The sequence below is a fragment of the Pteropus alecto genome, unplaced genomic scaffold (assembly GCF_000325575.1).
Source record: "Pteropus alecto unplaced genomic scaffold, ASM32557v1 scaffold38, whole genome shotgun sequence".
In the NCBI taxonomy this organism is placed as follows: domain Eukaryota; kingdom Metazoa; phylum Chordata; class Mammalia; order Chiroptera; family Pteropodidae; genus Pteropus; species Pteropus alecto.
In genome coordinates this window covers 3,684,711-3,710,198 of record NW_006442512.1, presented here as the reverse complement: position 1 = coordinate 3,710,198, position 25,488 = coordinate 3,684,711, and the positions used below count along the sequence as shown (strand labels likewise).

General features: G+C 42.0%; 1 protein-coding gene and 1 pseudogene across 6 annotated transcripts; both read right to left on the bottom strand.

Moving 5' to 3' along the window:
• PARP6 (poly(ADP-ribose) polymerase family member 6) lies at window positions 1-25,482 on the bottom strand. 6 transcript variants are annotated; one of them, XM_015597712.1, is made up of 23 exons: window positions 24,124-25,482; window positions 21,858-22,056; window positions 21,151-21,228; window positions 20,325-20,419; window positions 19,824-19,884; window positions 19,492-19,582; window positions 18,979-19,045; window positions 16,272-16,421; window positions 15,124-15,334; window positions 14,550-14,603; window positions 12,714-12,809; window positions 12,011-12,103; window positions 11,294-11,419; window positions 10,030-10,095; window positions 9,043-9,110; window positions 7,758-7,806; window positions 7,397-7,509; window positions 6,567-6,639; window positions 5,809-5,878; window positions 1,428-1,507; window positions 964-1,027; window positions 709-793; window positions 1-378 (listed from the first exon to the last, which is right to left on the bottom strand). In XM_015597712.1, exons 2-23 carry the CDS (start codon window positions 21,858-21,860, stop codon window positions 276-278), a joined length of 1,896 nt encoding a protein of 631 aa, XP_015453198.1. In that variant the 5' UTR covers window positions 21,861-22,056; window positions 24,124-25,482; the 3' UTR covers window positions 1-275. The 6 variants fall into 6 exon arrangements, 4 of the variants coding, with proteins under 4 accessions (XP_015453198.1, XP_015453199.1, XP_006922722.1 ...); XM_015597713.1 differs by having other exon boundaries at window positions 7,397-7,506; XM_006922660.2 differs by having other exon boundaries at window positions 15,184-15,334.
• On the bottom strand, window positions 23,390-23,508 carry LOC112471753 (annotated as a pseudogene).
• Window positions 25,483-25,488: the final 6 nt, after the last annotated feature.

The window sequence follows — 25,488 nt, the reverse complement described above, 5'->3', positions numbered from 1 at the left end:
TCCAGTCCACAGCACCTTCCATTTTATTGTTTTATTTACAAACAGGGTGAAGTCAACTGGGAAAATCAGGGATAGGAAGTCAGTCTGGGCCATCCAAATATGGAGTGGTTCCTGGGTCAATCACCACCATGAAGGCCGCCTCCTCTACCCTTTTCCTGCCTCTTGTAAATGGCCCCTTGATTCCTCAGGGCAGCCTTGCCTGCTGCTCCTGAGCCTTTTAATGAGGGCAGATGGATCCTGGAGGGGACAGGGGTGGTACGAGGGCTGGGGCCCCCTCAGTTTGTGTAAACCTGAGTTCCGATCACACGCATGATTTCCTTCTGTATCTTGGGGTCCTGAGTATTAATGTTGGCATCGCCCACCTGACCATCCTCATATCTGCCAAAGAGAGGATAAGTGTGAACATAAGAGGAAGAATAATACCAGAATAATGTCAACCAGTGAAACTATTTGGAGGTGTGGCCATCCCATCCCAGAAGTAAAAAGCCTTTCTTGCTACTCTTTAGGGTAGAAGAGATTCAACTGATCTGGCTTCCTTTAAACAGACTGATCTATAGCCATCCCCAACCTCCAAGGGAAAAGTCCTAGGACACCTCCACTCAGATAGCCAGGGACAAGTCTCAGATAACAGAAAAAGACTCTCCCAGTAGTCACATACCAGCACACCCCACCCTCAGAGTAATTCCCAAGGTAATCTCCTAGACTTACACAAAAAAGAACCGTGTGCAGACATGGTCGGACACAGGGCACACCCAGATGTTCCCATGCTTCTGGAGGTCTTTAGATGTAATCACTGAGAAGAAGTGGGGCAGAAGTTATAAATATAATGCTTAAGTCACAGAGTCCAGGCAGGGGAAGGAAAACGTGATGCTTCAACATCACCCTTGTTGTTGGATCACTGCCATAGGTGCACCAGAGATAAAGTTTTAGAACCCAGAAAAACAGACTGGGTGAGCTACCTACCTTCACAAAGTGCTATACAATTTAGATTCCGACTTTGCAGGAACCTTGACTGAATGGATCGGGTCTGGAAGAGAAAGACAGTAGAGCTTGACAGACTGTTATAGCTTTCCCTAGAGAGGTCGGTTAGCTGGTGATGGTTAGGGGTAGATTTCAGGGATATCGTGGACTCCCAGCTACCACCCACCCTAAATTTTGCTTTCTCATAACCAGTCTGGATGAGTCCATAGCTTCCACCTTTACATTTTCAAGTCACTGTATTTAAACTCAGTCTCTGCTTTCATACTTATAACTGAGACCACACATGACTTTGGAAGCGTGTTCATCTTAGAATGAATGTTACCTGATTCCTTCGAATGGTCCTCAAACCACCCACCTCCCCACCATTGTTTCCTCATCCATCTCTGTAGCCTAAACTTATCCTAGGAGAAGAGTCTTGCCTCACTAGAGCAGTTAACTAATAATACCTGGGGGATGGTATTCATCCTGTTATATCTCTGGACCAGCTCATCCTTGGAGGGCATCCTGTGCTGTCCTTTTCCCATTCCTGTCACAGAACAACAAACTCGGTTCATTCACCCATTCTTTAATCAAACATTTACTCAAGTGCCTACTATGTGCTAGGCACTGAGATAGACACTTGGTGATATAGCAGTGAATAAAATAAGTAAGATATCTACCCTTACAAAATTTAGTCTGGTAGAGATTACAAGTAATTATAATACAGTACGGTAAGGGCTGTGATGGGGAGAATATAGAGCATTGTGTAAGCTAGAAGAGAAGGAGCCTAAGCTAGGCGTTTGGAGAAGGCTTCCTGGTGACAGCTAGGTTGAGAACTCTAGTATCAGAAAGAGTTACATGAAGCGGGGGCAGTGTTCTGGGTAGAAGTAACAAGATATGGGAGGCCAGGAGGGAAAAAAGCAGTATGCCTTAGTTTGTCGAGTGTAGTCAACAGCAGAGGAGTGGCAAGAGATAATGTCTAGGTGAGCTAGGATCAAGTCAACCAGGCCTTGTAGGCCATGTTAAGGCAACTAGAGTTCATCCTGAGAACATCAGGGAATCACTAAAGGGTTCTACAGAGAAGTAACACATGAAATGAGACAATAACAAGGGGCCCAGGAGAGTGGTGACATGAATACCTCAGATCAAATGCCACGCTGAGTGAAATGAGCGGAGAGAAAGCAGGCAGAGCCAAGTCAGATCTCTCTAATCTCAAAGTCACATAAAACACTGTGACCAGAGTCATTCAAGAGAAGGAGAAAGTACAGCAGTTAAGTGATAAGTAATTTTCCATAGATAACCACAAGGTAACAATCTTGAAGAATCCTGATTCCTTCAGAAAGTCTTTCCAAACTTTAGGAAGTAGTGCCAATGCCCTCCAGTTTCTACTCTATCTAAATCCCAAATCCTTCATCATTCTTACTCCTCATGGAATAGCCCTGTTTATAGCCTATATAGACTCATTCTGACTCATTCTAGATTTTTCTTAGATACAAAACAATGCTTGTATGCCTTTACTCTAACTCTTTTTGGCCTGTGATTAGGATTTCAGTCTCTGTACTCAGCTTTAGCACAGGCCCAGCTTTATTGGTTAGGGAAAAGTGCCTTATTCCTCCCACCCCCACCCCACTCCCACCCCCCAAAGTATTTGTGTGTGTGAGAAAGATTGAAAGATGAAGATGGGAAATGATGCTATCATTACAGGCCATAAGCAGGGTCGCTATCTCACCACTCCCCCTAGAACTTTCTATTATTACTAACTACTCTGTTTCAATTTTTGTTTTGTGATAGCCATGGTGCAGCAGTGGGGATGATAACCACAGGACTGACAAACTTCACTGCTCAGGCTGTCAATTCATCATGCACCTACACTAAGCCTCATGATAGATTTATGGCCTGAACGAAACTCAGGGCAATGAGAGCCTCGGGATTTGGAACTGCTAATTTCTTCCTCCTATAGGACACTTACCACCACTGTTTCTACCTTCTCCATTAGCCTTAACTAGGTTTAGCTCTTCATCCAAGCATCATGACCTTCTTAGCGTGGGTTTTTCAGTGCAAGATTATTAGTGACATTCTTGTTCAGGTTCTAACCCAGATAGGAAAACACATTCTGATTTCTATGGCTGGTCTTAGAGATGGCCCTTACGATATAAATCTTGTCCCATCCCAATCCTGTTGCACACTATCCTGCCCAAAGTGACCCAGTGATCTAAGACTAGACCCTGAGAATATAGTAGCTGGAATAATCCTTGGATCCTTGTTTCTGGAGTATACGCTTATCACAAGTCTCTAACCAGGACTAAATAAACAGATGGAGTTTACAATCTGTTTTCACTGACCCTCATTTTAACCTGCACACTCTGGCCAAGTCATTAGAGTCTGTGCTATTCAAATGGATGCTCTCTACACCACACCCAGAAGGGACCCAAAGCCACTAGGCTAAGGATACCCTGAGGAAGTAGAGAAAAGCAGAGCAGAATAGAGTGGAAGGGAACAGAAGATAAAGTTGGCCAAATGCTAGAGTAACTACAATAAGTTGGGTACTTGTATACATCCTGCCGTTACAGAGACTCACGTATCAGAGAGCCAGTCATTCAAGCAAAGCCTACTCTGTCAGTCCAACATAATTTTAAGAACATTGTCTTAGAAGTTAGATCTGGATTCCAGTCTTAGCTCTGCTACTCATAGCTGTGTGACCCCAAAGTCATTTAATTTCTCTGAGTATCAGCTTTCTTCCTATAAATAGAGATTGGATGAGATGATCTATAACTCTAATAGTAAAATCCTATGGTATTTTGTATCTATAATCGATAGACCTTTTAGAGGAGGATGGTTTAAGTAATTACTGTTTTTAAGCAAAGTGATGAAGAAAGATAAATCAATAGAGACTCTAGGCTTCATCTCATAGCTAAAGATATTAAGGCACTTAGTGATAAACAAAGGCCATTGAGAGAGGAGAGCTGGAGACAATAGGGAGAAAACAGACAGGAAGAAAGAATCCTGTGGGCACCAAGAGAACCGGGAGAATCTCATTATTTGGAAAACAATAAGAGCTTAATTAGAGGAAACCTCAGGCTGGAACGAAGATAAAAACTGAGGAACCTAGACAAAGAAGCCAAAGAGACTACCCCAACCCCATCCCACTTTGGACCCAGGTACTCAGAATAAGATCCTTTCACGCATTCGATATTTATTGGGCACTTACCCTGTGTGGATTCATGACACACTGCCATTTATTTAATAGGACAATGAATACCTACAGACCCAACCTGAAAACTAAATCAAAATGCTAAAATATTACTATGACTTAAATCTAACTTTGTGCTCCTACCCTATCTCAACTATCTGCTTCCCCTTGGGAGATAACCACCATCCAGTTTTATCACACACACACACACACACACGCACGCACGCACGCACGCACGCCTAAATGATGTTGAATTCTGCTTTTGAGCAATACAAAAAAGGCAGCATACAGGAGTCTTCTGGGCTTGCCTTTTTTTACTCAACTCATCACTAAAATTTTTCCTTATTGTTAAGGGTCACCGTTGTTCACTTCCATTGCTAAATAATCCATTGTTAGAATGTATTAAAATGTATTTATCCATTCTCCTGATGGTGAGCATTTGAGTTGGTTCCAAGATTTACTGTTGCAAACAGTATCACTTTAAACACATTGTTGGGTGCACATATGCAGGAATGAAAATGCTGGGTCAAAGTGATAAGATTTCTGAGTTTTATGAAATTTAATACCAACTTGTTTTCCAAAGTGATTACACCAATTTATATCTCCATAAACAATAAAAGAGACTCTGATTCTACAACCTCTGATTCAATCAGAAGTATTACCAGATCTAATTTTTGCCAATCCACATGAGTGCTAAATGGTAAGTCATTTTGGTCTTGATTTTACTTCTTTGATTAATAGTGGTTAAACAGCTTTTCCTATTTTTTGGTCATTTTGTCGGTGATATGCCCATTTATGTTATTTGCCTATTTTTCTATTGGGTTGTGTTTTTCTTATTGATTTGTAAGAATTTTTAAAATATACTTTTATTTCTAATCTTTCATGCTTCCATGTATTGCCAGTGTCTTCTCCTGATTTGTAGCTTGTTTTTTCACTTTTTTAAGGTGTCTTCTGAAGTTTTAATAAAGTAAAATTTAACTATCTTTTATGATTTATAGTTCCACCTTTTTCTATGCTCTGGATTTTGTATAAAACTATGCAATAATTTATTCCTTAAAAGGCTGGTTTAAGAATCACTTGAAAATTATCTGAGCTAGGTGAGCTTATGTTTGAGGCGAGTGTGTGTATAAAATTTTGAACTACTATTTCAATGTATTTTATAGTTTTAAGGCTATTTAGGCTTTCTAGTTCTTCTTAAGTCCGTTTTAAATTATATTTTTCTAAGAATATATCCATTTTGTTAACAGGAAAAGAACATCTCTAGATACATAGGCCAACAGAAGGGACTCAAGCCTTCAAATATATTCACACATAAACTCACATGCGTATATGCACTCACACAATTTATAATGACAGATTACTGCCAACACCAAAAATGTGGTATACAAAAAGCCTAGTTTCATCTCCCAGTTTTTCCCTAACACATTTCAAGGGACAAGCCCCTACAATAAATAAAACCATCCCCATGGATAAGAGGACTACCTAAGAGAAAGGGAGATAACTGGCCTCAAATTGTAAAGAATCTGAATTTCTAATGAGAGAAAATAGAGAAAAACAGACTATGTATCTATGATGGAAGAAAAAGAGACAGCACAGATCACGTATTCACAAAATGGATGCAGTGTAAATAGTCAAAGCGGCCAGAGAGTATTTCTTACCTGAATATCCAAAGGAAATACTGGAGATGGGGCTCAGGTAGATGCCTTTGCCATAGGCTGCTCCATGCAGCTTGCAGGAAAACACCAGGATGAGCAATATGAGCCTGGGCCCTCCCATGGCTGTGTATTAGGCAGCCACAAGGCTTATCCAGCCCTCTGTCCCTCCATTTACCTTCTCTCTCATTCAAATAACTCTAGGCAGCTACTCTTGAAAAGCTGATTGGCTGAAAACTGGATGCAGGTTACCCCCTTTGCCTATGAAATACTAGATACTGATGCCTTGTGGAGTGAGGAATTGCAGAGCCACTGAGTTGGTCCTTCAGAATCCATGCTTCTGTCCTCAGATCTTGGTACAGATGCAGATTCCCTCCCCGCACCCAAAAGAAGGGATGATAGAATGGGTAACCAGAAGGGACAATTACCATTCCTTGGAATCTGAAAGGGCAAAGACATGTCTCCTATATCAACTCTCTGAACTAATACTCACATAAACTGAAAAGTTCTAATAGGTTAATTTATCTAATGGTTGTAATCAACAACTCAAACTCCTGCCATTTCCCAAACCACCAAAAAACCCTGCCTGGGTTAAATATACAATAGCCACACTCATTCTATATATATATAGGTCCAACTTCCTAGGGAAGCTAGATTTGAGGATGCTGAGGCAAAAAGAGCTGAGTACTCTAGACCAGCCTTCCCTAAAACTGAGGGGTGCAGGAAGGGGGCTAGAGAGAAAGGGAAAAGGGGCACAGCCTCACCTGCAGTTTGGTGTAAGATGCATTGACCAGCCCATTGCGTAGGATCGAATGCCAGTTCTCAATGTGGGACCCACTGTAAGGCAGGATAGAATACATGTCTTCTCACAGTATGAGGTTCCCAGGAACACTTCCAAGACCGCCACTCCCACCCATTCTCACCCACATGGGACATGAAGATGGACACAGATAGACCTAGCAATGGACATGCACACGGATATAAGTCACAGCATGCAAGATGTATATGTGGCTAACCCGTACGTCTTAATTTCTGGTCCCATCTTTTCTTCTGTGCTTTAGCTAGTCCTATCCTAAATCCTCAACTGCTGGTTCAGTATTTTTATTTGCCTAGTCTCCTACATTTCAAATTAAATTCTTCTCAAACCCAATAAAATTATCACTAACCCCAAATATGGCTTCCGGTCCTGAATTCATGTCTATTTTGAGAAAATAGTACTACCACTCCCTTTAAATTACCTTTAATATCGCTCTTTCTCGCTCTCCTCCCACAATGAGACATCAATTGCTGATTTCCTTAAAAGCAGCTTTAAAATCTATCCCCTCTAATCTGTTCCTTCAAGCATATCTTTTTTAAATATAAATGTAATTTCTCCTCAACTACATCCTAAGTAGCTAGCTTAAGAGTAAAGACTATATGTACCTTTTTATCTTCTACAGCACCTACCACAATAGAATTTAATATATATTTGTTAACTGACTGGTTGATGGACACAGATAACACAAACTCACATTCCTTAAGTGAACTTGCCCTCCCAGTGCCCTACATTATTTGTTGCCTCCCCACACCCAACTCCCGCCTCCACCCTCCTCACTGGAAGGCAAAGGTGCTGCCGTAGAGCTTCTTGGCGGTGCGGAACCGAGCCTCCTTGGCAGGAGGGCTGCTCAGCAGGAGGAATTGGTGTGAGGTGTGCATGAACTTCAGCTGCTGCCCAGGGTGGGGGTGGGGTCAGGAAAACAGAACAGAATGGGAGATCAGGAAGGGAAGGATTTGGGGATAGGGAGCAAATTAAGCTTGCGATGACCCCAAATAAGGGAAATATGCTTAGGCCCAAAGACTATTGTTGATGGACAGAGCCAACCAGGCAAGTTTAGGACCAATGTGGTTGGCTGGTTTGGACCCCCTCCCTGCCCCTCACCAGAAATTAAGTGTTTAGAGGGAGAAAGGCCACTTACCCTGCTGAGAGGTAGTTTGACAATGTGTGACCTGTTGCTAGAGATGATCCTAGGATAAAGCAGAGAAAAAAAGAGAAGGATAGAATAAATGTATAGGTAGGCTGACCTTGCTGTGCCCCTGGGAGAAGAAGCAAAGATTCCAGGGCTGTCTGAATTTTGTGAAATAGCCAGGTCACTATCTGAGTATTCCTGTGGGTAGTAATACCTGTGTATAAAAATGTAAAAGGAAAGCTACTGACCAGAGACCATCTAGTTACTGCTAGTTAAACAATGGATGAAAGAGAGGGTAGGAGGGGAGCTCCTACACTAGGGAGAGAAAAGGAACGAACAAAAGGAAGAACATACGAGGTGCTAAAAAAAATTAGAAAGGAGAGGTATGTATTAGGATGGTGACAACTTATCCTTGGGATTTAGAAATTTAGAACTAGGGCTCAGGAGCCATCCCACCTGCTCTTAGAGGAAGCCTAAAGCCTCTCAGGGATGGGGAGGAATGGATAGAAAGTTACTGTTTGGGCTGGAGAAAGAAACAAGAAACTAGAACAACCTTCCTGAGAATTCAGGGATACACTAGATTATAAGTAGGCTGAACTCAGAGGACACCGGAGAACAAAGGCATAAAACCTTGAGGGCTCAGTAAGAAAGCATTATCTCTTATGGTGGATACAGTTTGGTTTTTTTTGTGCTTTACCCATGTACTTGTGATATCATCCCAGCTGGTCTATGCCTAGTCATTCCTCATATTAATGGGGAGCATGTTGCACTGAGAAAGTACTGACAGCAAAGGCTGACTAAGAAGAGAGGGAAGAACTATGTTAGGAAAACAGAAGAGAAATCAAGATCAGAGAGGGAGGCCAGCGGGTAGAGGGCTATAGAGAATGGTGAGAATCTTTGCTAGAGGGAAAAACAATAATGCCTCAAGGCCCTCAACAGTCTCCATCAACAGAGAAGGCCTTGAGATAGGGATAGGGGGTAGAATTGGGACAAAGGCCTCCCTGGATCCACAGAAACTTATTTGAAATGAAGAGTGTTAATTCTTACATGCAAGGGGCCCTCAAAAACCTATTGGGAAACAAGTTGAAACGTCATCTCAGAATTTGTGGGCTCCCTGTAGGATTTGAGTTCTTGTGAAGGCTAGGTATATCAATAGAACCCCAAGGAAAAGCATCCATAATACCTATAACCTCAGGAAAAAGACTGAAACCACCTCTAAGAAAAGGTACAGGTTCCATGTCTAATATCATGCCCCTGACCTTACTGTGGGAAGGGTGAACCATTCTATCCATACCACTGCAGGAGAGGATGGGCCAAGGGATCCAGCTTATCCATCTGCTTCTTGATTTCCAGATATGAGCCCTGTAAGAGAACAGCCATAAGGTTATCTTCCAGGAGTGGTGGAAGCCCTCCCACTTTCCACAGACTATCAGGGCCCAGGGCAAGGCAGGCACTGAAGGCCACACAAAGGCAAGAGGAGATGGGGTTCCCACCCACAAGGAGCCCAGTCAGATCAGGAAGACTCATAAATATGAAAATGACTTAAGATGCTTACAAAACAACATGCAGGTGGGTCTCCCTCATTTTATGCAATTCCTACAGCCCTAAAAAGTTTGTTGTAAACCAAAAAATAAATACAATCAATGTCAAGAAAGAACAGGCTAAGAAATCCTGTGGTAAAACTTTACATAAAGCAGAGTTCTTCTGACAAGTAAATTATCCCTCCTTGGAGTATCTTATGTGTTAATCTGAACTGTGATATATAGGATTTGCTGAGAAGAGGCCCACCTGAAAATGAGTACAAATGAATGTCTATTCATGCAGAGATTGCAGACGAGGGGGTGGGGAAGTCTGGTGAGGGACAGCCTTGAGTCAAAGGATGGTCACTGCTCCATGTGGCTGCCCCACCCCTAGAAGGATAGAAGATGTAGGCCCCTGGGTCTACTTCCTTACCTCCAAGCCCCCCTCCTCAATCTCCCAACCCTGGGCAGATGTCATTCCCTTACTTCTCTAATTCTCTAAGAATTATGAAAAAAACATTAAATATGAACAACTTGTGAAGGAATTACCAGCAAAGGTAAAGGCTGAGACATTAGGAGTGAGAAAGAGTAAGAGAGCTAACAAAACAGAACAGGACTGGGAAGGCTAGAGAGAGAAGACTAAAGAAAACACAGTGAGCAATCTGAGTAGCATCTCTAAATCTTCACTCCATTCCCATGAATTCAAAGCAGAATAGGGTACTTGAGCAGCATAGGCAGGGAACAGGCAAAGGGCAGATTACCTGGGTCATCTCCCGGATGGACATCACACTATCCAGAGCTTTCTGAAGTCGCTCATAATTCTTCTTCTGTGGGGAATCAATAGGAAGAGAAGAACCAGATGAAGAAAAGTGGAGGAGAATAAGATCTGATGAAAAAGAGGGCTAATGTCTAGGCCCCAGGGAAATGTCACAGAAAGAACACAGATTTAATGTTGGACAGTTATAGAATCACATGCTAGTTCTTTTTTACCAACTGGGAATAACAGATTAAGTTACTTAAGTTCCTTGAACCTCAGTATTATTGTGTGGAAATGAAGATAAAAATTCCACTATCCTCATATAGATGTTCTGAGGATTAAATAACGCATGTAAAAAACCTGGTATAGTACAGGATACATAGCAATGAGAATAATAGTGAGACACTGTTGGGTACTTGTGATGGTTAATTGTGTCAATTTGACTGCGCCACGGAGTGCCCAAACATTTGGTCGAACATTATTCTGGGCGTGTCTGTGAAGATGTTTCTAGATAAGATTAACCCTTCAATCAGTAGACTGAGTAAAGCACATTGCCCTCCCTAATTTGGGTGGGCCTCATCCAAGCAGTTGAAAACCCAAAAAGAACAAAAAGGCAGAGGAAGAGGGAACTCCTGCCTGACTTCCTAAAGCTGGGACATTGGTCTTTTCCTGCCTTTGGACTTGGATCTGGAGACCTCTGGCTTTTGGATTGGAACTTACATCACTGGCTTGCTGACTGCAGGTCCTGGGACTTCTCAGCCTTCAAAATCATATGAGCCAACTCAATAAATTTCTTTCTATATATATATATCTCCTATTAGTTCTGTTGCTCTGGAGAACCCTGAGCAATGAGATACTTTACATATATTATCCCTTATTTCTATAACAATTTGCAAGGTAGACATTATTCCCTTTGTAAGAATATGGAATCTTTCTTTCAGAAAGATTAAGTGACTTGCCTAATACCATTCAGCTGGGGAACAGCAGAGTCTCAAGTGGAATCCAAGTCAGTCTTGCTCCAGAGTCTACATTCTTCTTTCATGACATAACTGATATTAATTCTTCTCCCCTTCTTCTGATAAACTCAGTTATTTATTCTCTAAATCAGCTAAAGCTTAGGGTTCAAGAGTTCCCAAGAAACAAGTGATTCATTTCTTCTGACCCTTATTTTAAGCTGCTGTATAAACTAGAATGACAGCTCATAGTCTCCCATTATCTTTTACTGTTTCTGTTCCCCAGCCCTGACTTTCTTCCCAAACAACTTATACCTTAGGGTTAAAGGCCAGAGTCTTGGGATCAGTGGGGTCCACCACAGAAGGATAAGGCTCAAAGATGATGCTCTTCCTAGGGGACTCCAAAGCTGCCCTACACATTGCCACCAGCAGATCCACAACCTTTGGGAAATGGAGAGAAAGGGGGCAGAAGATAAATGATTTCCCAGTGCTATGAGTCACACAGTATCCAGCATAGGTCTACCTTCTGGAGTCTCAGCATGTTTCTCTGCTGTTCTTTTTAAAAGCAAATATTTATGGTTTTTAATTAGAAAATATAAACTCATTCTAAAAATTCAAGTTACAGTGATTTAAAAAGATAAAAATCACCCCCCATCCCAAACAAATCTCATTTCTCAGAAGTACCTATTGTTAAGTGTAATGTGTATCTTTCCAGATAGTTTTCCTGTGGAAATATTTTATTATATAGGCAATTAAAAAAAGAATTGTCCTATACATACTATTGTTTTCTTAATTTTGTATCCATAAATAATACCTGTATAGTATTTCTGCTGTAAGATATGCCATAATTTCTTTAATTGGACTGCCTACAGATGGAGTTATATCCTTTTTTTTTACTATTGCGAACAACACTGTCATGAATATCCTTACATATGAAAAGCATTTCTGGAGGTTAAGTTCCAAGGAGTGAAAGTGGTAGGTTCCCCAGCCTTTTTTATCCCAGTTTCCTTATAGCTTTTCCCTCTCCCATACCTCTGCTCCAGTGGCCACCTCCTCTGCAGCTCCAGACATGACTCCCAGTGTATAGAAGGAGAAAACGCACAGTTCACGAGTACAGACAGCTGGCTGAATGGACATATTAAACAGTCAGTGGTGGGGAAGGGTGTAAAACAAGAAAGTGTTGTAGCAAGAGAGGGCAAATCGTGACCTCAGATGTTAGAATGAGATAGGAATTTGGGGCCCTCTAGTCAGGAGAACACTATAAATAAGTGAAGTCTTAATTAAAATGCCTTACTGACAAGTTTGAGAATTAATGTTGTCTCTTCCATGAAACCTTCTATGATCTCCTTAGATAGTTAGATGCTCTCTCTTCTGAGTTTCCACAACACTGCTCATATCTCTTCTATACACTTATACTCAAGTGTCTGTCTACCCACCTAGACTTGAAAGTCCTTAAGGACAGTATCATATCCAATCACTTTGGTCAATATCTGATTCCAATTTTTAAATGTTGGGTGGGGATTATATCTTCAAAAATAATCACATATACTCATCTTTCCAAACAAGACTGCTGAGATTTGTTTTGAGAAAAACAATTATTTTGAGAGTCTGAGGGAGTATGGACAGAATTCTACCTTTACCAGAGACCCAGGAAGAAAGGAATAAAGGCGAGATGCAGAGTGAAGGGGCCTTGGCGAAGGGTCCAAGGAAGAGGATCACAGAGCAGGGGCCATACCTTGAGCATGGACCCATTCTGGAAGACATGCTGCTCATCACACACCACACAGTACTCATTCAGTGTTGGAATCCTCTGCTCTGCATACTTCATGATCTGGAGAGAGAAGACATTCTAGTCTTTTGGAAGTACAGACACATATGGGGAAAATTCAGAGATTCTTTTCCAGCTACTCTCCACTCTCCCAGCCCTGGGCCTAAGATAGAATCTCTTCTTGAGTCCTGCTCTTAGTTAAACTGATGATGGCCTGACTTTAAAAGCTAAAACTATATATTAGAATAAAAATAAGACCAGCCATGGTAAGACTTGGGTTAAGATTCCCCTTGTCACTACTTAATATCATATAACTTTGGGAAAGCCAGTTAACCTGAGCCTTGGTTTCTTCATTTATAAAGTGAGACATTCTCCTCAATGAGATATTCAGAGTAATGAGATGATTTCTGTGAAGGTATTTTATAAACATTAACAGGTATTAATCAAACTATTAACATTAGTTGTGGTAATTACAGATTGTCTCTCTGGGACAGGTGAGTACTAAGTTCATGATAAGACGGCAGGGGGGCCTGAGAAGCCATTTCGACTACCTAGAACAATCACCCCATCCACTGGTCACAATCACAGATATAACTCTGTGCTGGGCAGAGGACAAAAATCCAGAGTTCATGCAGCAATATCCTAAAGTATCTTTTTAAACACTCTGTCTTAACATGGCTTTTTCAGCCAGGTAGTTTGTATATTAATCAAGTTGTTCCCATTTCACATACTCTGGGGCTGGTAAAGAGATACGCAAGGGCTTTTATTCATTCACATTTACTGAATGCCTATGATGTACCCAGCTCAGTGAAAGGTCTCCTTGATTATACAATAATATAAAAGATTGTCTTCTCAGACTCTATACTGCAATAGGGAAGATGCGGTATGTATACAAATTAATTACAATTCAAGGCAGGATGTGGTATGTGACACACAGATGCCACATAAAACAAAAAACATCATGGGTTGGCTCCATAGTGTAGTGATTAGCACATCTGCTTTACATGCAAAAGGTCCTGGGTTCACGCCCCAGGTGGAGCCATAGACCATATACCCTGGGTGTGCCAGGCCCTGGGTACACCCCGTGAGCGGGTGGGAGTGGATGCCCCACCTTCAGAGATCCAATTCTTAAGGGAAAATGGAAACATCCATAGGTCAGGGGTGGAAGTGGGGAGGGAGAATTAAAGAAGGGGAAAAAAAAAAAGCATCATAAAAATTCAGTGAGAAAAGACATCACTTCCATGTAATTCATACAGTTGGAGTAACGGAGATTTTATAGGAAAAGTGACACTGAGCCTTGACTGTAATTGGCACATATAGAAAGGAAGGCCAGTGGAGGGAATGACATAAACAAAGGTAACAGAGATCAAAAGTGAAAGCACGTCCAAGGAATAAAAAGATTTAGAAAAGAAGAAATTACCAGTAGTGGCTGAGCAATGAAAAGAAGTCTGCATGAAAAACTGGACTACTTGAGCAAGGATGGTGGAAATCGTAAAGAAATTAGTGTCATTTCCTTTCTCATCTTGATACCCTGACACTTAAGATTTGCAGTGCATCATTTGGCACTTGGTCATAAATGGTCTGTAAGTATTGTCTTCCAAGTAATGCTGAAAGCTTCTTGAGTTACCATTCTTGAAATAGTAACTATACCTTCTTTTCTCCTATACACATATTTAGTATAGTTCTGGGAGGAGGGCAACTCAGGAAACATTTAACTGACTGAGGAGCTGGGAGATGTTAGGGGATCAAATGCATCAGACAACAGGGGAAAAGCTTTGGAATGAAGTTTTGGATTTGATTTACCTGGACGAGAAATCCATATTCCAGAGTGGGGATATTCTTGCAGTGACCACTGACCTGATGAGAGTAAAAAAACAGACCTCATAAGCCTCCTATGAAGCAGGCGCCTAGATAGCCCTCACACCGTTAACCTGGATTCTCCTAAAATAGCTAAGCCCTATCTCCGATCAGCCTAAGTAATCCCAAAGCTGGAGAGACCTTTAGACATTTCTGCCAAAGGTTCTTGAAAAGGGCTCACCTGCCATTAACCTTCTTCAAGGTAGGTAGAAGAGACTGATACAGCAGTTGACTGCCAAGTCCTAATCACAACCTAATAAAATCATGTGACATCTTATTGGGATGTCTAACCCCAGACTCTCTGCTTCATGGCCTACTATAACATAAGCTTGCCAAACAATTTAGATATGTTTTCAGCTATTAAAAAAATATGTTCCATTCTACTCACTCCTGGTACATGCCCAGGTTTGATTTATGATGCCTAAAAAACCATACTGCCACCCATTTTGAGAAACTGTACTCCCACAATTCCATTCCCACCCACCTGACACCCAAGTCAAACCCTCCCCAGCCCATGTACCAAAGCAGAGGTCTGTGCTGGGGGAGGGAGGCCCACGTGCTGGGGGCACAGGAGACCTGCCTGGGGACTGGGAGGATAGCCAAACACCTCCACTTTGGGGTTCTTCACGGTGCAGGAGATGGAACGGTTCATGAGGCGTCCAACCCGAAGCTCGGGTACAGCAAGTTTGCCTTTCAGCATGGAGTCCTGTATAACAGGGAAACTGGGAGACCTGGGAGAGCAAGAAGTGACAAAACTGGGGATTCAGTTGAGCTGTAGAAGAGGTTTGGAAACAAGTAGGTCCTAGGTCAAGATGAGTGAAGTGACCTAAGCCAAAGAGGAACTCACATATGAAGAGAGTTCCACTGGATCTAAACACTGTTAAACAAGTAGATCACACATCTGACTTGATTTTCATGTCACTATCTGTGTGTTTTTCTGATTGGAAGATAAAGGGTAGGCAGAGGCAAAGCCTGGGTCACTCTCTGTGGCATCTAGGCTAGGTATGGAATGATCCTTGGAAGATGTCCCTGTTTTACTTAATATGTGTGTGTGTGGTGTGTGTGTGTGTGTGTGTGTGTGTCTTTACACACTTATGATTGAGTGCTAAACACAGTACTAGGAAAGAAGCATTTTCATCCCAGAGAGCCTGATGTCTGACTGTCAATAACAGTGCCTGGGAAGCTACAAATCTGGGTCTGTATTTGCCTTTGGGAAGATCAGAAAGCACAGGAAGTGGGGGATGTAGTCCTGGGGCCAGAAAATGGAGCCAATATTTTTAGAACTAGATAATAAATCAATATACCCTAGCATAAGAGCAATGAGATGATGCCTGTTCTCTGACTTTGCCTCCTTAGGAGAGGGAATAAGGATGAGGGTCAAATAAAGGAAAGATGGAGAGAATAGCATATATTTCTCCAAATGTATACCATGAGTTAAGTATTGTGTTTTACCTAAAGCACAAGGTATGACCATTAGGGTCAGAAGTAGAAGGAAAAAGATACATAAAGGACAGGACTATGTGGGTGGTGTTAGTAGTTAAAGGTACAAAATTCAGAGGACCTAGGGAGAGGACAGAATAGATAAATTTAGGTAATCAAGAAGGTAGGGTGGGCACTTAGACAAGACTAAAGTGATTAGAGATGATCAGCTCCTGGGGGAGTACTTACTTGGGGATGGGAGAGAAGATGCTGAGGCCAGCTCGGAACTTCTTGATGGTACCACTTGCCTTGAACCAACCGTGCCTCTTCTCCTGCTGGGTCTTCAAGAAATCGTTGCTGAGATGTTTCCATTGTTGGGATGTGAACATACCCAGGATCCTAAGGAATCAAAACAAACAGGCTCAGGAAAACTCAGGCAAGAGAGTAAGTCAAGAAATAGGATTACGAAAGGCACCTAATCTAAAATTCAGACCCAGGGACACCAAAGCTAGTTGTGGTAAGGAAATGTGCCCGAACACCCCCTCCTCCCGTATGACCATAGTACATGGAAATGTACCTCTTTACCCTGGAGGGTAAATGCTCACTCCTATTATCTAGTCTACTGGACCAAAAAACTTCTGAGATGTTTTGCCTTTAAAGGGAAATCTCAAAAGTGAGCCTTCAAAAGTTGTGAACCTTGGAATTTATTGCCAAGAATGACTATACTGTAGCAGGATAGAGGTACCACCCTTTGCATTGGGAATAGCGAAGAAAAGGACTAAGGACATGACAGGTACTGACATTATTACGTGAAAAATCACATCCCAAATTTATGGTTTCTGACTTTAGTTGGGCCCTCAACTAGTCTCGTCAATCCTTTCATTTGACCTTAATCAATTCTCCTTAGCATTACTCTATTATTCGAAATCTTTATCATCTTCTTTAAGCAATGTCACCTATAACCAATTAACTCTCTCCCTTCTTAACAGAAAAAAATGAAGTCATCAGATATCGGCCTCTTTAATATTCCAACCCTACTACAAAATGTATTTCCATTTCCACCCTTACCTCATCCCTCCATTCTCTGGAGACAAGGTAACCCTCCTATTAAGGATCAATTCTTTTATTTGTGTTCTGGATCTCAGCTCCTTCTTGCCTCTTTAGGGACACTAATCCGTCAATCATGCTCCTCTCCTGTCAAATCCTTTCCCAAAGTCTACAAAAAGTTTCACACTGCTGCCCCTCAATTTAGCTACCTCTCCCGCTTCCCCTCCTATCCTCATCTAAGTTACTCGATCCATACTGATTATTTCTATTTTGTCGCCAACCACTCATTTCTCAATATATTCTACCCTTGCCACCCCATTGCAATTATTCTCACCTCGATGGTAAATCCAACAGAAATTCCTAAATTTTGCTCTTACTTATCCTCTCTGGCATCTGGCCCTCCTTGTAGAAACTCTTATCCTTGTCTTCTGTGACATTATTCTCTTCCCATTCTTCTCTAACTTCTCTGACCTCCCTTCAGTGTTTCTTCTTCCTCTGCCTACGCTGCTAATTTCTTGGGTATTCTGTCTGAGTGTTAAAGGGTGTTTTGTCTTTGATCCTATTTTCTTTTCACTCTATCATGCTCTCTCTTAGCAATCTCATATTCTACACTGGTTGTAATTTCCACCCATACACCGATATATATCTTCAACCCTAATGTCTCCTATAAGTACCAAATCTTCATATTAAGCATCTCCACTTGAATATACCAAGGTCACCTCTAAACGACATGTTTAAAATAAAACTAATTATCTATCCTCAATCCCACAAACCTGCCTCTCTTCTTAAATCCCTATTTAAACTGGTCGTATTACAATTTATGCAGATATCTAGGATGGAAACCCAGGAGTAACTTTCCACTATTCCTTGGCTTATGACCATATGCAACATATCCAAGTCAATTTTCAAGTCTTATTGATTTTATACCCCATAAATCTCTGTAGTCTATCATCTCTAATTTTCACCTATAGTCACACTTTGGTTCAGGCCCTCATCTCACGTCCGGTCTTCTACGAAAGCCTCCTACTAAACTAGCTCTGGTCTCTAATCTCACTCCCTCCTACTTAATACAATGCTACCAGAATGATTTTTCTACAGCTAAAAAGACCACGTCCTTTCTTTTCCTAAAGCCCTTCAACGCTCCCACTGTCTACAATATAAGCACTCAAGACCCTCTCTGATTTGAACCTCTTCCTATTTCTCTAGCTTCAGTTCCTACCACTTTTCTCTTGCATTTTATTAGCAATATTTAACTACTTGAAGCTTCCTGCATACATGCTGCTTCACATGACTATGACCTGGCAAATGTTATTCATTCTCAGAGTCTGTCTACATGGGCAACTCTTATCCATCCTTGAAAACCATTAATCATCTCCCATTCATTCAGAGCCCTTCACCTGCCCCCAGAATAGGCCACTCCTTCTTCTGTGTTCCTTCAAAAACTTCCATATTCACTTGTATTAGAACATGGATCCACTGGACTCTTTTCGGAACTTCACTGAGGGTAAAATCTAGTTCAGCTCTCTTTGTATACCAAATACTTAGCAAGTTCAACATATTTAATATACTTAAACTGTCTAGCTCCTACAGACCCACTGTGAGGAAACTACAAGAGGAAATGTGAAGAGCATGGCTCTAATTCCAGGATTGTACTGTTCCTTAGATACTAAGTACTGATGAGCCTCTCCTCTTACCTCCAAGAAGTCTCAATGCCAGATACCCCAGAACCACAAGCTCCTCTGCCTAATCATAAATTTGGCTCTGCAAATTTATTTTAGTCTTTCTTGGGCATATCTCAGAAAGACATTTTTGGAAGGAAACATCCCATCCAAAGGTCTGCCTGTCCATCCACATATGTCCATTTCTCATTCCCTCATATGTCCATAACCAGAAATATCAAAGTTCTTACTTTTTCAACTGAAGACCCAGCCCAAACCCTTCCTTATTTGATGGCTGGAAAACCTCAATTGATGGTTCTGCAAAGAGAAAAGAAAGCTCCTAGTACGTACATATCTCTATCCTCCTGGGAATTCAAAGCCCCAGGTTCAGTGGACTAGCTTCCTTGATCCTAAAGGTATCTTAAACAGTAATAGAGAAGGAAAACATCTGTGGCAGAGGGGAAATTCTGGGAGCTGCCTGGCCAACTTCAAATGTCTTCAACTTCTATGAGGAAGTTAAAGGGAAGGGGAAGAATAAGTAATATCCAGAGAAAACAATTTCATTAACCAAGAAGGATTTGAGGGGACTGCTATCAGGTAACCAGTAATGAAGACACCAATGAGAAGAGACTGAAAGCCCCTACCAATGGCCTGCAGATTACACCCGAGGGTCTTGTTTCTAGCTTTTCTCTGTCTTGCTTAATTTAGGACTTTGCATTAAATCAGACTCAGAGAACCCATTTGCCCAAAGTCACGGCCTTTACCTGGTCCATCAAGGTACTGGGAGAGAGAAAATCGCAGCCTCAACACAATAGGTTCTGTCCGAAGGACTTTCCAGGCTGTAGAGACTTCCTCCTAAAAGAGTACGGGAAATAGTTTCCAGTTTAGTAACAGAGAGGAATGGACTTGGAGTCTTTCCTGTATGATACGCACATGCACAAGACAGTACACACCACTGTCTTCTGATGGCCTAGGAAAGACAGGGATGAAGAATATGTGTTCCAAATACAGCAGTCAGGAACATGACTGCTGGCCTCCATAACAAAATCCACAAGTCCAGCTAGACATGTTGTTGGCAGGTACTAGTACCACTTACATCGAGGAAGCTGATGTTGATGTGTAGGTCAATGTCCACGTCATCGATAGTTCCATATTCTCTATAGAGATACAGGTGACCACAAGTGAGATTCATTAAGGGAGAAAAGAAGGGAACAGATGCTGAGGTGGAGGGAGAACTGAGCCTGGGGCCAGGGAGAGGGAAAGGTAGAGGTACTTCTGTATATAGACTCTTGGCTACAGTTTCTAGGCCTACATGATCAGGGCCTTCTCTAGTTCAGAAGCCTCTTCTTACCTCAAAGGTGAAACTATCAGCCTAGAGGGATCAAGGATAAAAGGGAATTTCTAAGGAAAGCAGCTGTATTTCCCTATTTACTCCTGTCAGCCAAGCTTAAGTACTTTGAGCAATTCTCACTATCACTAAGCTGGTAAGTTATCAATGCCCACAGACTCCCTATCATAAAAAGAAAAACCCTCTAGCATTTTAATAGTTCAGAAAGAAATAGCTTGCTCCCCTGCCACCTCTGAAGTAGAGTCCCACCTGATGGATACAGAGTTCTCACTGTAGATCTCTTTCACGGCTTCAATGTCTGCATCAAGCTGTGGGTGTCGATACAGGTCAGCTGCACAGCTCCCCTGAATCAGCAGCAAAAACAGTTGGGAGAGTGGAAGAAGACAGATGGGGAGAGAGGTGAAAAATAAAAAGAACTTGAAGAAACACCAGGAATAGGAAAATCAAACAACAGCAGTACATATAAGCAAAAAGCTGCATACATGAAGGGACTCTTGGTGGTGGCCCTTGCTGGGGATTTCACTGACAGACAAGTCTGCCCCATTACCACTCTAAGAAGTTTCAGTAGTCCAACTACAGGCAGCTTTGCCTAAGTTCATATCCTTAAGTTTCCAGCTTTTCCTCTGACCTTGACCAGGACACTTCAGGTGTCCCTTCTATGAGAACTCAGAATAGACTGAATATAGCATTTAACTGAGTGGTCCTGTCGGAAGAGTCCAACATTCTTGCTCAGGCTAATGCCCTGGATAGTGATGGCATTAAGCAATCACTGGCAGGGTAATTTTTTAAAAATTTGACCCTATGATTAAAATGACTCCACTGGCTAATTAAGGAAGAGCCAGAAAATAATTATATCCAACTAAGAACACAAGGGTAGCCTCCATGTACAGAGGATGTAGTTTACTCTGAAAGGTAATGAGTCCCAGGAAAGAGCAAGGCTCTATCATCTTTGAAAAGATAATGTTCAGACCACATCAACATTATATCTCTGGTCCGGAATAATCTCTTTCACTCCTGATGTATCCAGAGAGTACACATTTTGACTGTCCAACATGGATCTTGGATGTAATCTCACCTGAACTCCATAAAGAAACTCTTCTGATTCATTATCTCCCTCTGAATCATCATCATTCCAGAACTGGCCTTTGATGTCCTAGTAATGAGAAATAAGGATACAACCCTTTGCTGGTCCCTGTTAACCCATGAAATGAAGTAGAATGATAGGACTGGAAACAGATCTTCACAAAGAATGGGAAGTTCCCTGGGATAGCATAAGTGAGGCCCTAATCCCTTCATTCCCTTCACCTTGCCCTTTGGGAGCATCTCCTTCTTCCTGATCTGGTCATATCCATGGCCTAGTTCTGACTTGGTGGTATGGGGAAAAACAGTAGGGAATTTTGGCCTTCTTAAGTGTCAAGTATGACTGAGGGCCTGGTAGGCAATGAGGGAAGAATGCAGAAGAATTCAATGTCAAGGCTGGTTCCTAGGCATATCTAGGTTCTAGTATAAGCTGGCCTCCTCTAGAATCATCTAGGGACTCAAGGCAGCTCCAAAGCATATCTAAGCTCTCTTGTTTTATCACTCCCTTTATATCTCTTTCCTTCCCAAGAAAATTCACCTATATACACACCAAGTAATATTGTTTCCATGCCTTCTCCTTCCTTCAACTTCATATAGCCACTATACCTTCCAAAAGGGAAAATAACCAGGAAAAGGTGAGGTGGGCGCTTTGTCCCTTCTACCCTCGATGGTCAGTTGCAGGGGTGGGCAGTCAGTTCTCACCATTGGATCAGTGGGTCACACACACTCCCAGGTCAGTGCTAGGCAGCACCCCTCCATACCACCAGCTGAAGCCAGGCCAACGAGATGGGCATTTAGGAGGCCCCAAAGGCAGACAAGGAAGGGGAGTGATATCAGGAGCTGACTGGAGATCTGCTGAGGATGGCAGGCTCTGCGGTTGTGGTGATAACAAGTCACTGTCCTGTGGAAAGTAGACAACAATTGGTTTCGTCACACTTAAAAGCTAGGTGGTATATACAGAAGCACACATTTACGAAGTCACCTTTATTATACACATATACAGACATCTGTACATAAAGAAACATACTTGTAAGCATGTATGCACACTTGTATACATAATTCTTCAAAGATAATGAACCATGAAAGCACTATAGAAACATAAGGCACTACTGTTCCATTCAAGCTGAAGAGTTGGGATTGGGACAAGTCTCCACTCTAGTTCATAATATTGTATCAATCCTGAAGCAAAAAGTGATGGTGGCAGGACCAAACGCTTATGCTACTCTGTCATGTCAGTTCATTTAGTACATTCCTCACAGTACCAACTCCCATCAGAATGAGATTCTTTTGGGATTTTTTACCCCTAGTTTCTTCCCCAAATTGAGTCACTATTTCTTATTCAACAACGGTATCACAATAAGCCTTTATATGATAATCACAGCTAACTTAAAGAGCCCTCAACAACACTGAACATTCTCTGGTAGACATGGTCTGAGTTGTCATGGCCAAAATAATGCCCTGGACTCAATTTGGAACCTACTCTGCAAAGAAAAATGCAGTAATGATCCCAACGAACGCTCAGGAAAAAAACAAACCCCTAGTCCTTTCACAAAAGCGACTTCACTGTTCTAGCTGCATATATCTCAGTCTCACCCACTCCAACCTTAAACAGAGTTGTTCTTGGTCTCTAATATGGTTCTGTTGAACCTTAAGTTTCTAGATCTCTGGTTTTCAAGTGGGCTTTGTAGATCAGCAGCATCAATTATCACCAGGGAATGTTAAAAATGTAAACTCACAGACCCATACTGAGACCTAATGAATTAGAAACTCCAGAGATGGAGTCCAGTAATGTGTTTTAGCAAGCCCACCAAGTTATTCTGATACACAGTAAAATTTGAGAACTACTGTTCTAAATCCTTGTGTGTTCAAAGGGCCTGTAGTCTGTTCCTCAGATACCTAAACTTAAGCCTGGCAACAGATCCAGGATGGGGACATAAGGCACAATGATGCCAGGTCAAATAGCATAGCAGTGCCCCAGCTGACAGTGCTGCCTGACCCATCAAAATATGCAGAAGCAAACTGTAAGTGAAGTTCTTAGAGATGAAATAGCTGACATCTGAGATTTGCTTTAAATACTGTTCTAGTAGCAAAAAAAAAAAGATGGTGGGAGAAGAGACAGACAAAATAAATATGGCAAAATGCTGACTACTGCTGAAGCTGAGTAATGGGTACATGAGTGTTTCTTGTAGTCTCTACCTTTGCATATAGTTGTAAATTTTCATTTTTTTTTTAAATGCCTACAGCATCTGGTATTCCTAGGTGGTCTCCCATCCAAGTACTAACCAGGCCCAACCCTGCTTAGCTTCCGAGATTAGACAAGATTGGGCACGTACAGGGTGGCATGGCCGAAGATTATAAATTTTCATTATAAAAAGTTTTTTAAAAAATCAGAGACTATTCTTGGACTCTTGCAGGGGCTCTCCCTAAAAAGTCGATTCTAAATGTGATCGGGAAGATTACCTGAGACTCCACAACTGCCTATTTGCTACTCTTCAAACATAACAAGCATATTCCCACCACAGAGCCTTTGTCCCTATTGTTCTCCCTTCTTGGAATGCTTTTCACCCCGATATCTAAAAGGCTTGTTCCTTCACTCTTTCAGATATCTGCTCTAAGGTCACCTTGACCATCTATATAAAATAGCAAAACACCAACACATACCTACTAGCACTATGCATCGCCCTTCCCCGCTTTATTTTTCTCATAGTACTTATCACATTCTGACATACAAAAAGTTTGTTTATTGTGTTTATCTCCGACCAGAAAGTAAACTCTGTGTTGGCATAGGCTTTGACTTTTTTTATTGCCTAAATTGTCAGCCCCTTAATACACAGTTATTAAATGAGGGAATGAATGAACTGTCCACTAGATACCTAAGCCAAAGGGCAGATACATATAAGAACCTCCATGCATCTACATATAGACAAAACCATACAGAAATGAATTTAAAAAGGAAGGTTCCATTCACCTTCAAGAGCAGCTGAGAACCAGAATATGAAGATCTGGGGGCGGAGTTTCTGAGACTTGAAAATAAACAGTCAGGTGCTGATCTGGGTGATCACATAGGAACAAAGAGGGAGGCACTAATGTCCAGCCTAGGCTGTCTTGGGCTGGGTGGTAGGATGATGGCAGCGTAGGCCAGAAGTATCGACTTTCTCGAGGTCTTTGTCACTGTAGAAGTCAATAAATAGCCTCTCTCCAAGGGCCGTTGCTGCTTGGTTTCTGCTGTTACCACAAGGGAAAAAAAGGTAATTCAGAGGGAATTTTTCTTGTCCAGGGAAGAGACAATTCAGACACAACCATATTTTTCAAACCAGGCTGTTTCAGTAAAAGGGACTCCCACCTTCTACTCAATGCCCATTTCTCTGAAGAGATGGAGAATGAATTTAAAAGAGGAAGAGTAGGGAAAAGGGGAGTGATGTCATAGAATTCACAGAATCACAGACTTTTTCAAGAGGAATAAGTCTGAAAGATGACCTATTTCAAAGCTTTCATATTATACCTACAATACACAGGTGTACGGAGGTCAAGCAACTTGCTTAGTATAGTGAGACTGAAACTTAAGCACATTTGACAGGTCCTAATAACATCCAATCTTCATGTGATGTGGTTACAGCTAATTAAAGGAGTTGTTAATGAAGCAAAAAAGACCTGACTTATCTAAATGAGATAAAGGAAGGAACCTTTCAAGAGAAGATAGGCCAAATACAGACTGTGAAGGGTGTCGTTCAGTTCAACGTTTAGTTTGGATGGCAGCTAACACAGAACGCTTTATGAATTTTCGTAGGAATAGCCAAATGTAAATAAGCCTCAAGTCTGGATCACAAAAGTCTTTCTCCAGGTCCACAGGCGCTTCTCTGTGTGGCAACTTTATATCTGGTCAAAGATCTCAACATCTGAACTCTGAGTTTGACTCCCGGCTTTGCGGTCCTTGAAAAGGGGGTTATTCTGCTCCATATCAAGAGCTCCTTTCTCTAAAAGACCAGGCCACTGAACAAAGAGTGCGGGGGAGAATCCAGAGAGGGGCGATTCTCGCAGGCTAGCGCTATCTCGGGTATCCAGTGGAGGAAGAGGACCGGGTTTGCCCCCAAAACACTGGCTACCACCCGCCCTTCCAGGACAGGCCCCGAGGCCTCCCTTGGGGGAGTAGTTAGAGCTCTTCTCTGGTTTCCTCCGGAGACCCCAAAGACACCCAACACCTGCCTCCCGGGGAAGAAGCTCTGTGCCCAATCTGTGTCGCCAGCAGCCCGGCCTTGAGCGAAGCCTGTCTGGCTCCTGTAGACCACTCGGTTCAAGACCCTTCACTTCGTCCACCCCAGCCGGCTTCCCGCGG